We start from the raw sequence: 13,697 nt of genomic DNA, 5'->3' as shown, positions 1-13,697 counted from the left end.
AAACCGTAGACATATTACTTACCATTACAAGTAACAGTAGCACTCACATTATTTAATTTTTAAATATATGTTTATAGGGCACACTATGGTAATGCCTATGCAGTTGCTAAATATTATACATATTAGTCCAATAGAATCCCTAAGTATTTCCAATTTTGTCTAGCATGCATTTACTATGATGAGAATTTGGGACTATTCTAATCATCTTAAATATGTCATCTAAATGTTCTTTCATCCCTTATTTGTTTTCATACAACCCCTTGCTTATATTTCTACTTTCTCAAATAAATTTCCCATTTGTTCAAGGAAATCGGTAAGCCCATTATATATTTTGTTCAAATCTGCATTTTTATAGAGCCTAGTAGAATGTTCTATGCATAATAATCATCAAAGAACTGTCTATTGAAACTAAACACCTACACAGCATATCTTTTGGTTTCCCACATCCTACATTGTATGGGACATTAGCCTCTTCCAATCTACAGAGCATATTCCCCAACATTCAAAATAATTACATAACAGAATTTAACATTTCCAGTGGGTGGAGCATTTTAGCTCCATGGGGTGCTCTGAATGCTGCATGTGCAACCGAATTCCACACAGAGAAGTCGTCTGTGCTTATCAACACTACACAGCCTGTGAAGCCCTCACTGCAACTCTGTCCTTTACCACAGTCATGAGGTTCAAATTCCCTCTCTTGGCCATAGGCCTGGAAGTGGTTATGATTGTTTTATTTGCATTATTTGTTGAATACGAGACACAGCAGAATGCGCCCCAGCAGAATGCTTCCCAGCAAAATGCTTCCCAGCAGGGTAACGCTTCAAGTCCATCAAAGGAGGACCAATATTTTCAGTTGTATCCCTGTGAGTAAACAATTTACTTTTTATACTCCTTTGGCTTCTTCAAGGTCTTTCTGTAAATATTTAAATATGTTAATATTTATTATTACATTTTTAAGGTACTGATAGAATTGTCAGGTATTTATGAGTATCATGGGTATTATATGTTTCCATAAGGACATTCTTGTCTTCTGTCTATAGTGAAAATGTTTAAACAGAATCTGTGTTTGTTCAAATAACAGAATAATGAGCTCATAATTAACATAATTTATGTTTTTTAAATGTGTTGCATTCTTAACACTAAATAACCATCTTTATTTTGTGGTTTCTTTACTCACTCTGTAAGAAATAAAGGTGTTGGTCATCATTCTCAAATAAAGGAGCCAAAGGTAAATGCTGTATGCTAAAGATAAAGGTAAAATGGAGTGAAGGAAGGAGAGCCAGAATTTCACTTTAGATCCTGAATGGATAAATACTTTAAGTAGGAAGAATGCAGTATAAAAATGTATTCAAAGGTAAAACAATTGCAACCTCATCAAAATGAGACACCACTTTCTACTGCACATGGGAGTAAGAGAATGCAAGACAGTATAAAGAACAAGGTGTCAAAAATAATCTCTAAGATTAATGTCATTAAAATAAAATTACTTAAAGACTTTAAGAACCGAATTACTTTTACAATTCAATTAGATATAAGAAAAGATATTTAGGCTGATGAACAAAGTTGCTGGAGTTTTAATTTATGTATTTTGTGTTTTGTAATATTATGGAAATAAAGATAGTTTATTTTTTGAATTGGAAATGGTAAACACTTAAAAAATATAATCCTTCACTAAGAGTGGAGACTGAAAGAAAAAAACAATTGAGCTTCCAGTTCAGAAAAATCAGACTATGATATTGTTAATATACATTAAGGACCATTTAGTGGGGGATTATCATGAGCCTGACACCCTCATTAGCTCATCTTCCAAAAGAAAATTCTAGACCATTATTTCTACATTTTTAAATGATGCTCAAACAACTTTAAAATGTTACATCATGTAAAATGGCAACTGTTACTATTGTTTATGATACCTGTTTAAACATATTAAAACAATGCTTTCATGTCTATGTTTTTCAGGAGTACATGTAGTGTAAGCTTTCTCATTTATGAGTTATGACCAAGGATGACTTAGCAAAATTAAGGGTAGAGTTAGGATCATGGGCCACATTCTGAACCCAGATACCTTTATACTTCATATATATTTAATAGTACCCTTGATTAAATATTATACTTCTCAAACTAGAGACAAATAAAAGAAATAGGACTATTTCAAAAATGTCAATATATATTGTATCTTTCATTATTCACACATTGAATAAATATTTTAAATAGCAAGAATGCACTATAAAAATTTATTCAAAGATAAAACAATTTCAACTTCATTATAGAGAGACACCACCGTCTACTATACATGGGAGCAAGAGGATACAAGACAGTATAAAGAAAAAGCTGTCAAAAATACTAAGATTAATGTGATTGAAATAAAATTATATAAAGACTTTAAGAACCTAATAACTTCCACGGCTGAAGCTGAAAAGTTAAGCCTGGTGTCAAAGACTCCAAGCAAAATTTCAGCTTAAAATGAGGCAAAAGACAAGGTGGAGAAAGTAATAAAAAATGTTAATTATTCCCTAGCTTAATAATAGATGATTAATTTCCAGCTTTTAGTGTACAGACTTTTAGTGTATAGAGCTAATACTGTATCTTATACCTGCAGTTTTCTAAGCCCATACATATTTAATCTCACTACACACATATACATTACTGTAACTATGTAAATGTAATGGGAATATCAATTCGACTTGTTTTCATGAACATGGAACACTTATATGCTAATACATATGTAATATGTTATATATATGGTAATTATATCACAGAATGTTATGTTTACAATACTAACAATTACAACATTCATGTCATTTGCTGAGAACAGAAAATTTGTTAGTATTATAATATAGTAAGAGAACAGTCACTATTCTGATTTTTAAAGAATCTTTTAGGCTTTATGAGCTAGGAAGTAAATAGTACAGGCAAAATGGGCATAATCTGTTTCTTCATGAAGTTTTTGTCTCTGTGGGAGAGGGTGTGTGTGTGTTATCTAAATTATCTTAGGGGTCATTTTTGTACATTCCCTGTTCAACATTAGACTTTGAATCTGTTTTCTCTATGGATGATTCGCAACCTAACAAGTTCTAAGAGCTCCATGATCCTTGTTGAAATAATATGTAGGATGGCCTTAGAAACTGCATGATTTGAGGGTATATATCTTCTCTAGAGTTCAAACAATTAACAGATAGAAGGCTTATGTATAAGCACCACTCATTAGAAAACAAATTGTCAATGTTCATTATGGAAAAACAATATTCACATCAAATCAATAAACATTTGGGTGCCCACCTAGTGTGACACACTGTGCCGAGTGCTATGATTTTAAGGCAGAGAAGGCTGAATTTCTTTAGACCTATTAAATACCTGTATAGCTCTCAGTCAGAGTGCTGAAAAGTTTCTCACAAACTTGTGAAGGTCCCACCTTGCATTTTTTTAGTAAAGTGCACCAATGGGGGTCATATTTTCTTCTCCCCTGACTTGTACATTGTATGACCTTTTAGTAATAGGGTATGATGTTACATAACCCTTGAATTTACACATATTTCTAGACACACCATAAAAGTATTTTGCACAACTGAATGTCATGTTTCTGAGGTGCTAATTTGCAATTCTGTATATTCTGTAGGTTTGGCTTCTAAGACACATGAAGAATTATTAATCACTCTGTAAAGGGACATAAACTGATAACTCAAACTTGGGACTAGTGTGGTGAAAGCTTTATTTGAAAGACAAGGGCCTTAGTGGATTGGTTACTTTATTAGGAGATTCTGAACACATCAGGACGTTATTGCTTACTTGACACTTAAACCACACCAATGATCTTTTTGTACTTTACTACACTAATTTTTTTTTTTACTTTCACTTTGAGTGGATCAAGGACCCATGGGTAATTGTGAACATTCTGTATTTTTATACATTTTTATACCCTTTGGGAAACACTGAAGATATAAAGCTTCAAAGAATTTACAAGGCACTCAAAATTATCCTGACTTTTCAGACCAGCAAAATATATAAAACTGTGATTTATGCTTCAAATTGTAATGTTGGAATTCATTCTTATATTTATTCAGAGACAATTCACTTTTTTTTACAAGATCAGGACATAAGCAATGAACAAGTAGTAAGACGGCAGAGGAAACTGAGAGAGAACCAAATGAATAACTTGGAGTTTTCTATAAAATGAAGAGGGTGAAGAAAGGAGAACATTAGCCCTACAGGAGAATTCTAACTAAATATGGAAAAGTGACATGGGACAAGAGAGATGGCTTCATCAAGTAGGTTGCTTACCATAAAGTCTGACCACTGTTTTCCATTCCGAGATGGAAAGAGAAAACTGACTCCTACAAATTGTCTTCTGATTTCTACTTGGATGCTTTGGCATGTAAACACACATACACACATATATTTATCCACGCTTATATACATATCTGTATGTGTGAGTCACTTGTGTGTAACAAAAATAATCAAAGACAAAGATACTATCAATTTGATAGGACATAGGAAGGGCTGGAGGAAGATCAGGAAAGGAACAAGGAAGAGATAGGGACAAAGAAAGGAAAAGAATATTTGATAAGTGTATAAGACATAAAGGATAGATATATAGAAAACTAAAATTTTGGCATTACTTATATGGGATTATATACCACCAAAGACAGCAATGAATTGTGAAGCTATTGTATTAAGTTCAATAAAAAATATTCCATTCAAATAATCTGAAGGAATCATTGCCAAGATATACTCCTAGCTACAAGACAAAGGAGCATTTATACTGTAAATATCTGGCAGTCTATACTTAACCATGTGATCTAACTCATCATTACAAATGCTGCATCTCATGGAACCAATGGCCAATGTACAATACTTCCTTATTATATCATTGATAAAATCCTTAGTATGATTTACTTATGGTCAACAACCAAATGCTTCCAAGTTGTAAAGTATGCCACATTAGCAGCAAAATAAAACCTCCAATAAAAGGCAGGTGGGATGATGACTGGTCAAAATTTCAATTAAAGAAATACATATAACAAAAACAGCATGTGAACTTTGAGTAAACTGAGATACAGAAATGCAAATATAATTTCATAGGCCTTCTTGGACCAGGCTTGCATCTCTTGGATGCAGATATTTTGATATTGTGGTCATTCACCATGACTTAAACTCAGTCTATTCATGATGAAATTATTAATTACATATGAAACTATATTTTATTACCTACTTGTAATGAATGCTGAAGATTTTGAATATGGGTACATATACCCCTACTTTTAGAATGAGAGAAAAGCAAATCTAGATAATAATTATCTAGATAATTAATAACTGATAAATGTAGGTAAATTATGTATATATTCATCTTACCATCTGGAGGTGGTTAGAAGATAGTTCCCTAAGACTACTATTCCCTCAGAAAAGATGAGTTCACTGAGTGAGTCTCTGCCTCCTGTGCCTTCCTTGGGCTCTTTTCCTTCTGTTGGTTTGCCTTGCATCCAACTTTGATGGGATAGTTTTTGTTTTATCTTGTCATATTTTATTTTGTTGTATTTTTAAATGGGTGAATGAATGAAATTCCTGACACTAGGGTAAAAAGTTTAACAATGAAGCTGTCATGTATACATGCTGAGAAAGAAAAAACTCTGTTTGCTCCAATGAGCATATCACACTGGGCATATCAAGAACTCCAGGACACACATGCCTCATGTTCAGGAGTAGTCAACCAACAGGTAATGAACCCCACAGTTCATTTGTGTGTGTGTGTGTGTGTGTGTAATGGACTTAGATGTTTGTATTTATAATTTTATCCATGCTTATATACATATTTGTATGTGTGAGTCATTTGTGTGTAACAAAAATAACCAAAGGCAAAGAAACTATCAGTTTGATAGGACATAGGACTGGAGGAAGGGCAGGGAAGAGGCAAGTGACATAATTATATTTTACTTTATATTAAAAAAGAAAAATAACAGAGAATGTATAAAAATAGTAGAAATTAAAGCTTCCTCTTGAAAAACATTGGGTCAAGAAGAAGCCCAAATTTGAATTCTCTACTTCTCTCATTGTGACCTTTGTCTTTCACAGCCCACAACCTGCTTATTGTGTGTGTCTGAAGTCCATCTGACCTTAAAAGGAGCTTTGCTATGTATTTATTGACCGAAAAACATGGTATGAGAAGGAGTGAGATATTGGATTTTTACAGAAATCTTTAACAGGTTTTTACAAGTATCTTCATTAGTGTTCTATTGCTATGAAGAAACACCATGACAAAGGCAATTTTTATAAAAGAAAACACTTAGTTGGGGGCTTGCTTACAGTTTCAGAGGTTTAGTCTATTATCATCATGGTGGGAAACATGGCAACAGGCAGGTAAGCATGACACTAGAGAAAGAGCTCAGAGCTACAGAGGGTTTTTTTTTTTTTTAAGATTTGCTTGTTTGTTTTATGTATATAAGTACACTTATAGCTGTCTTCCGGCACACCAGAAGAGAGCATTGGATTCCATTACAGATGATTATGAGCTACCATGTAGTTACTGGGAATTGAACTCGGAAGCCCTCTCGAAGAGCAGTCAATGCTCTTAGCCACTGAGCCATCTCTCCAGCCCTATAACTGGGCCTTTTAACTTGAAAGGCCACACCCAGCAACAATGGTCTCCAACATGGCCACAACTCCTAATCCTTCCATTCAGTCCACCAGCTGGGGACCAAGCATTCAAGTATATGTGCCTATAGAAGCCATTTTCATTCAACCCATCACAAGGAAAGAAGTTACTTTAAAGGTCCCAACTAAACCAAAATAGTACTCAAAACTTCAACCATATTTATCAACTTATATCCACGTGTCACTTCTAACATATATGGGATATTTAAGGTTGCTTTCAAATTGTTGGCACGTTCAATAAATTACCAACACAAACACAGTATATATGGTCAGTGATATGGAACAGTATATGTGTTTTAATTAAAGCTATGCATTTAGGTTGTAAAAGCTGAATACATGAAAAATCCAGGATATAGTAAGGTTAAGTACAACGTTGGCTTAAAGGCAAATTAAACGTAAGTAGGCTGAGTACACACTAGGACAACGGATTGAGTACATATGTTAAATAGTCCCCAGGCACATTATTAACTCAGTTGCTAGGTCAGGCAACATTTCAGATTTTGACAGCAAGAAGTATTTTCAGAAAAAAGATATTCTCACAACAGAAGAACATTTTCATCCAAGTGTATAATGTAGTTTGAGGATGTTTGTGTGGATGTGTGCACGTGTACACACAGGTGTAGTGGATATGCAGAAATGTTTGTATGTGGGTTTGGAGGCCAGGGGCAGACACTGGCTCATTTTCATTCTCCTTCTGCCTGTTGGTCCCCTGTTCTCCTGCAAGTTTTTGCTTGTTCTTTGATGCCCTGCACACATCCTGGATTTGTATCTCTGTAAGATCTCACTCCACCGTTTTTATCTTCAGACTTGCTCTTTCTGAAGGAGTATTTCCTGGAGAAGCATGGAGTTGGACATGCTCCATCTATTTGAAAAGTAAATGAGCATCCAGAGCAATAACAGACAGAATGATAGAAACAAAACAAATACAGTAAGAGACATATGTAGGGGGCTGGAGAGATGGCTCAGCGGTTAAGAGCACTGACTGCTCTTCCAGAGGTCATGAGTTCAAATCCCAGCAACCACATGGTGGCTCACAACCATCCGTAATGAGACTGGGTACCCTCTTCTGGTGTGTCTGAAGACAGCTACAGTATATTCATAAATAAAATAAATAAATAAATAAATCTTTAAAAAAAAAAAAAAAAGAGACATATGTACTCTGTGGTAGCTGGGCACATTTGCACTGAGAAGAGAATGAATTCGTGAATGGGTCTAGAAGATTTCCAGAAAAGGAAGTGTTCAGTATGGGACAATGAAGACATTCTGGGATGAAAAAAATAAATGCATATAAATTAATGAAAATGATGTTTATTCATCTTGCTTGCTTTAGATGATATATGGTTAGCTAGACAAAGTTTCATTTTTAAATTATTGAATTATCGGGGTTTGCAAGATACCTATTGCAAGATAAGCATGGAAGTAAAACAGAACAAATTAATACAATTTTGAATAATTAATACTAATTAAAGGTATGCTGCTGTTCTTGGTGCTGTTGTTGATAGTCAGGACAGTGATGGGGATGATGGTGATAGTGATCGTGATGGTAGTGACGGTGATAACGGCGAATGTGGAGATGGAGATAGAAATGGTGGCAATTAGGATGATGGTTATATCCTGGTAGATTTGATATTAACCTAAAAGCCAAACCCTTTGCTTGAAGTAATGTATAGAATTCTAAAATTCAAATTATTAAAACAAAGTAATAAATAGCTTTAGAGATATGCCCTGTTGTTAAGAGCACTTGTTATTCTTGTTGATTCCCAGCACCTACCTGTGAGCAATGCACAGCCTTCTCTAACTCCAGTTCCAGGGCATCCTACATCCTCTCTGGCTTCCACAGACACAAGATCTGCATGTGGTGCACAGACACACAGTGCGGGCAAACACTCATAGACAGAAAATAAAAGTAAATTTCAAATAGTAATACCAGAACAAAGTTGAATTTGTTCAAGGTACAGGGATTGCGTAGCACCTATTTTTTTTTCATTTTCAAAACAACCCTTAGTATATATGTTACAAAGCAACTTCTTTGATAATATCTAGGTTGAAGTTATTAAGTAGTTTTCCAAAAGCCAGGTGTTTGTTAGGAAAAAAAAAAAAAAGCTTAATTGGAATTCAACCCTGGGTATTTTGTATTGCTTTTCTGGTTTGTTTGGGGAGCAGTATTTATTTATGTACTTAAATGGGAGTTGGGAGGTTGGTTTGTTTTGTTGTATTTTTGCCATTAAAGCCTATTATGATCAGACCCCTGAATTATATATGCAATATTCACTTTCAATTTAAAATTCAGGATTCACCGATCAACATAAACCTACTGTCTCTAGAAATTTCATCAACAAAATATTTGGTCTCCTCGAGAAAAAGAGAGACAGACAGACAGACAGTGACAGAGAGACAGAGACAGAAACAGAGAGACAGAGACAGAAGTTGTCATTGACTGTCTCCTTCTGTCTCTTTCTCTCTTTCCACCTTACGATCTGAGAGGACTTCTCTTGTGGAGTCATGGATGAGGCTAGCTAGCCAATGAACCCCAGGAAATTCCTGTATCCTCCTTGCCAGGGCTTTGTTTACAAACACATGCCACTGTATCCAGCTTTTTATGTAGGTTCTGAGGAACCAAGGTCAAGTCTCTGTGTAAAGACAGCACATTGCTACTGTGCTGTCTTCTCCAGCCCAGTGTCAATTAACTTCTAAAGGGTAAACACACATTCTTCATGGAACAAGAAGTTTACTCAGTGAAAATAAGATTAAACGTCTTATTTTCCTTTGATCTGAACACACTGTAGAGCTTGAAGCAATTGACCCACAGACTAGAGTTATCCACAAGGAGGGAACCTTACTTGAGAAAACGCCTCTGTAACATAAAGAACATTTTCTTTTCTTTTTTTAAGTTTTTATTGGATATCTTCTTTATTTACATTTCAAATGTTATCCCCCTTCCCGGTTTCCCTTCCACAAACCTCCCCCTCCCCCCTGCTTCTATGAGGGTGCTCCCCCAACCACCACCACCCACTCCCACCTCACAACCCTACCATCCTCCTATGCTGGGGCACCAAGGTTTCACAGGACCAAGGGCTTCCCGGCCCACTGATACCAAATTAGGCCATCCTACATATGCAGCTGGAAGACGTTTTCTTAATTGGTAATTGATGTAGATTGGTCCATCCTATGGTGGGCGGTGCCATCCCTGGGCTGCAGGTCCTGAATCCTATATTAAAGCAGGCTGAGTAAGCCGGCGAAAGCAGGACAGTAAGCAACACTCTTCCATGGCCTCTGCATCAGCTTCCAGGCTCCAGGTTTCTTCCCTGCTTGAGTCCCTGTCCCAACTTCCTTCAATGATGAATAGCAACATGGAAGTGTAAGCCAGATAAACTCTTTCCTTCCCAATTTGCTTTTTGGCCACAGTACTCTGTTGCACCAATAGAAACTATAGCCAATCTTCAAAGAGGTGACTTGGTGTTCTCAATTACTTTGATGCCTCGCTAAAATGTGAAGGGCACACTCTGACCCCAAGCACAGGAAGCTCCGACAACACTAAGATTTTATTTAAAATAAAAAGCAAAACATTGTGTTTGGGTCTCAGATTACAGGAAGAAACAGAAGAAGAGAGCAAGGAAAAACTCCTGTCCACTTCTAAGTCAGTGTGAGCAAGGCAGAAGGAAAACAGTTGGGGAGGGGGAGGGGGAAGGTATTGGAAGGTATTGGGGTGAACATGAATCAAAGTACAGTGATGTGTGTGTGTGTGTGTGTGTGTGTGTGTGTGTGTGTGTGTGTGTGTGAAGTGAACTAAAACATTATTTTAATTAAATGGGATCTGAGGAGGAATTTGAAACTTGATCAGTTGTTCAGTGCCCCCTGCCACCACCCCCACCCTGCCACCACCTCCACCTTCTTGGCCTCAGTTAAAATAAGAAAAAAGTTTTACAGAACCTCTCTGCATCCTTATAAAAGCATGAATTGACTCAGATGAAGGTTTCTCAACAGTGACAATGTTGGCATTTTGAAGTAGAGAACTCCTTGTGGTGGGGGATGGGGTGGGGGAGACTGTCCTGTGCAAGTAGCATGGTTATCAACGGTGCATCTCTGTCCATACTGTACCCCACTGCACCCCATCAATCGTAACAACCAACTGTGTCCCCAAATCCTGTCAAATGCACTTTCGGTGCACAATCAGACGTCTACATAGAGTCATTCATTGAGAAACATCTTGGAAACTTTGTAACTTGTTGAAAAGTAATCTCCGAAACAGGCAATCCCCTAAACAAGTCCTGCTTTTCCTCACAACGAGTTCACTTTATTGTTTTAAAGGCAGAGCCTTGTTGCACAAAACCAAATGGGCATTTGCCTTGTTTTCATTCACAAGCTCTTAATGCAATCCTGATTGTCTGGGCTGTTGTATTTGTCACCATCAAACAGATACTGTCAGATCATACACGCTTTTGGTCGCTTTTTAGCAACTTGAATATCAGATGAGATGCTTTTGCCCTCTTGTGGCAGGAATAAGTAACACAAATTAGAGGTAAAAACAAATTTTAAGACTACGTAACTTGCTTCTGATGATACATGAAATCTTCTACCCCATATAAAATGTCTGGCTTTCCATAAAAAGGAATGGAAATATACTCTGCAGAATAATTCTCACTAGTGAGAGTCATTTCAAAAGTTGGATAAAATAGTTTAATGGGTTGGTTATTTAATACTTTAAAGCTAGTAGATTACAGAAGGAAACAAAAGAACTCTAAGAAAAGAAAACCATAAAAAATGTTGAGGGAAAAATACTTTAAATGCTGAATTAAAACAATGGCAAAGTGTCCAAATGGAACTTCTGAATCGCATGCCCTCCTTCCCGAGGCTGAAGAAACATCACGTAGGAGGGGATGGAAAGATTTTAAGAGCCAGAGATGAGAGAAGTTTGCTGCAAAATAACATGACATTTTCAGTTTTGAACTCACGGCAACTGTGACTTCCTGCATAGACCACATAAGAACAAGCCAGTCAACACACTATAGCACACAAAGGGAGGGACCCAGGGTCTCCTACATCCACCTGAATAATAGACCGTCGAGGGTCTATAAGGGAGGAAAAGTCCATTTTCTTCAGGTTTGTGACACTAAGTTGCCCATGCTGCAGTAGGTGGCGCCCTATACCCATGGGACACAATGAACTATTTTAAAAGTAGGAGCAAGAAAAGTTGCATAAAAAAGGGACAGATTCTGATATGACATAAATACACTTTATTCATATACACATCTATGGAGGGAAAAACATTAAATAATAAAACAGTGAAGTAAATTAAACTAGTTCAATTCTACCATTATGATCACAAACAAGAACAAGGACCCAACTGGGCTTTAGGGCCTTAATCACACATCAAAATAAAGTAAATAAAACAAAGTGAAGAACTAGATGACCATTTGAACAATATCCAAGCCAAACAGTTCTTAAAAGAGATGATGTAGTTCCAGAAAGATTTGGCAAAGTCATGGTCACGCAAGTTTCTTGTTGTTTGCTTGTTTGTTTCTTTATTTGTTTCAATTGTGCTCCAGTGGAATCTACCATAAAATACAAACGCAGAAAAGTTAAATGGCAGTAAGACAACTTAAAAATAATACACACACTTGGTTAACTATATTTCAAATATTTAACAGAGTGATAGTAGTTGGCAGCTATTTAGCAGTAAGTATCTTCCAGGTTCTGGGAATCCTGAGAAAAGTACAGGATGATGTCAGTACCATAAACAATAGGAGACACGTCTGGGAAGAAAAGGACCTTTGCTAATCCCACAGGAGGCTATGGCACATCCAGCATCAGGGTGTCCTCTCCCTCCCAAGAAGAAAAAATGTCCTTCTATAATGAGTGTTCGGTAAACGCTGTTCTCAGACAGAGCTGACTTCAAATAAGAAAAGAGCGTTTTCCAGAGTAACTGTAAAGTGTGGGGCTGCCATGACAGGAGCCAGGGGAAACCGGAGATAAAAGCCTTTCTAAAAGGTGAATCTAAACAGTACTTAGCAATTCCAACCAAAGTAAGCACACTTGAGCGGAGACCCACTCTCAGTCTCTGAGCTTGATTATAGAATGAAGAGGGAAAGGAGCTACAGGCTAGTGAGGACTCTCTGCACGCAAAAAAAAACAAAAAAACAACAAAACAACAAAACAAAAAAAACCTTCTGCTTCCGGCATCTTGGCACACCTACTTTGTTCAAATAACAAAGGATTTGGAAAATTCAAACTTGATTCAGACAAATGTGGGCTTGGCAGCTCAGAGATCAGCCTCTCAGAGACATGATTTCTAGGCACATCTTCTCTGTGCCCATTTCTGTCTGAATCTTGGCTGAAATGTTGAATGTCCATCAACCACTTACATATTTCACTTCCTCTCTCTGCTGTTGCATGTTTCTGATTTTATCTCAGATGAACTATTTTCCTACATATAAAATGGAACCATAAGATACTGACAATTTTCTAACATTACCAATAACATGTCTTCGTTTTTAAAAAAAATATTATTTATTTAACGTATACAAGTACACTTGTAGCTGTCTTCAGATGCACCAGAAGAGGTCATTGGATCCCATTATAAATGGTTGTGAGCTACTATGTGGTTGCTGGGAATTGAACTCAGAACCTCTAGAGGAGTAGCAAGTACTCTTAACTGCTGACCCATCTCTACAGCCCCCCTTTTAAGATTTATTTGTTTGTTTGTTTGTTTGTTTATTTTTATGTATACTAGTGTTTTATCTGTATGTATACCTGCATGCCAGAAGATGGCATCATATTCCAGGATAGGCTGTGAGCCACCATTAATTGCTGGGAATTGAACTCAAGAGCTCTGGAAGATCAGACAGTGCTCTTTAACTCGGAGCCATCTTTCCAGCCCAGCCATTGTCTTCTTTTAACTGCAAAAGAAAAAGGAAGTAATATAATATATTATGATCATACCTCCCTCTTCGCCAACCCCTCACAGAGTCTCCCCACCTCCACTTTCATGCAACTCCACATTCTCTCTCTCTCTCTCTCTCTCTCTCTCTCTCTCTCTCTCTCTCTCTCTCTCT

At 36.7% G+C, this 13,697-nt stretch overlaps 1 protein-coding gene across 1 annotated transcript in view; it reads left to right on the top strand.

Moving 5' to 3' along the window:
* The first annotated feature begins 654 nt into the window (after positions 1 to 654).
* Positions 655 to 13,697, top strand: part of Rhag (Rh associated glycoprotein) — a 26,860-nt gene continuing 13,817 nt past the window's right edge. Inside the window, exon 1 of the mRNA XM_028766711.1 lies at positions 655 to 863. Coding sequence (XP_028622544.1) covers positions 677 to 863 — 187 coding nt within the window. The 5' untranslated portion in view covers positions 655 to 676. The remainder of the gene's footprint in view (positions 864 to 13,697) is intronic.

The sequence above is a fragment of the Grammomys surdaster genome, unplaced genomic scaffold, assembly GCF_004785775.1.
Source record: "Grammomys surdaster isolate TR1022 unplaced genomic scaffold, NIH_TR_1.0 169, whole genome shotgun sequence".
Lineage (NCBI taxonomy): Eukaryota > Metazoa > Chordata > Mammalia > Rodentia > Muridae > Grammomys > Grammomys surdaster.
This window is presented reverse-complemented; position numbering and strand designations above follow the sequence as displayed.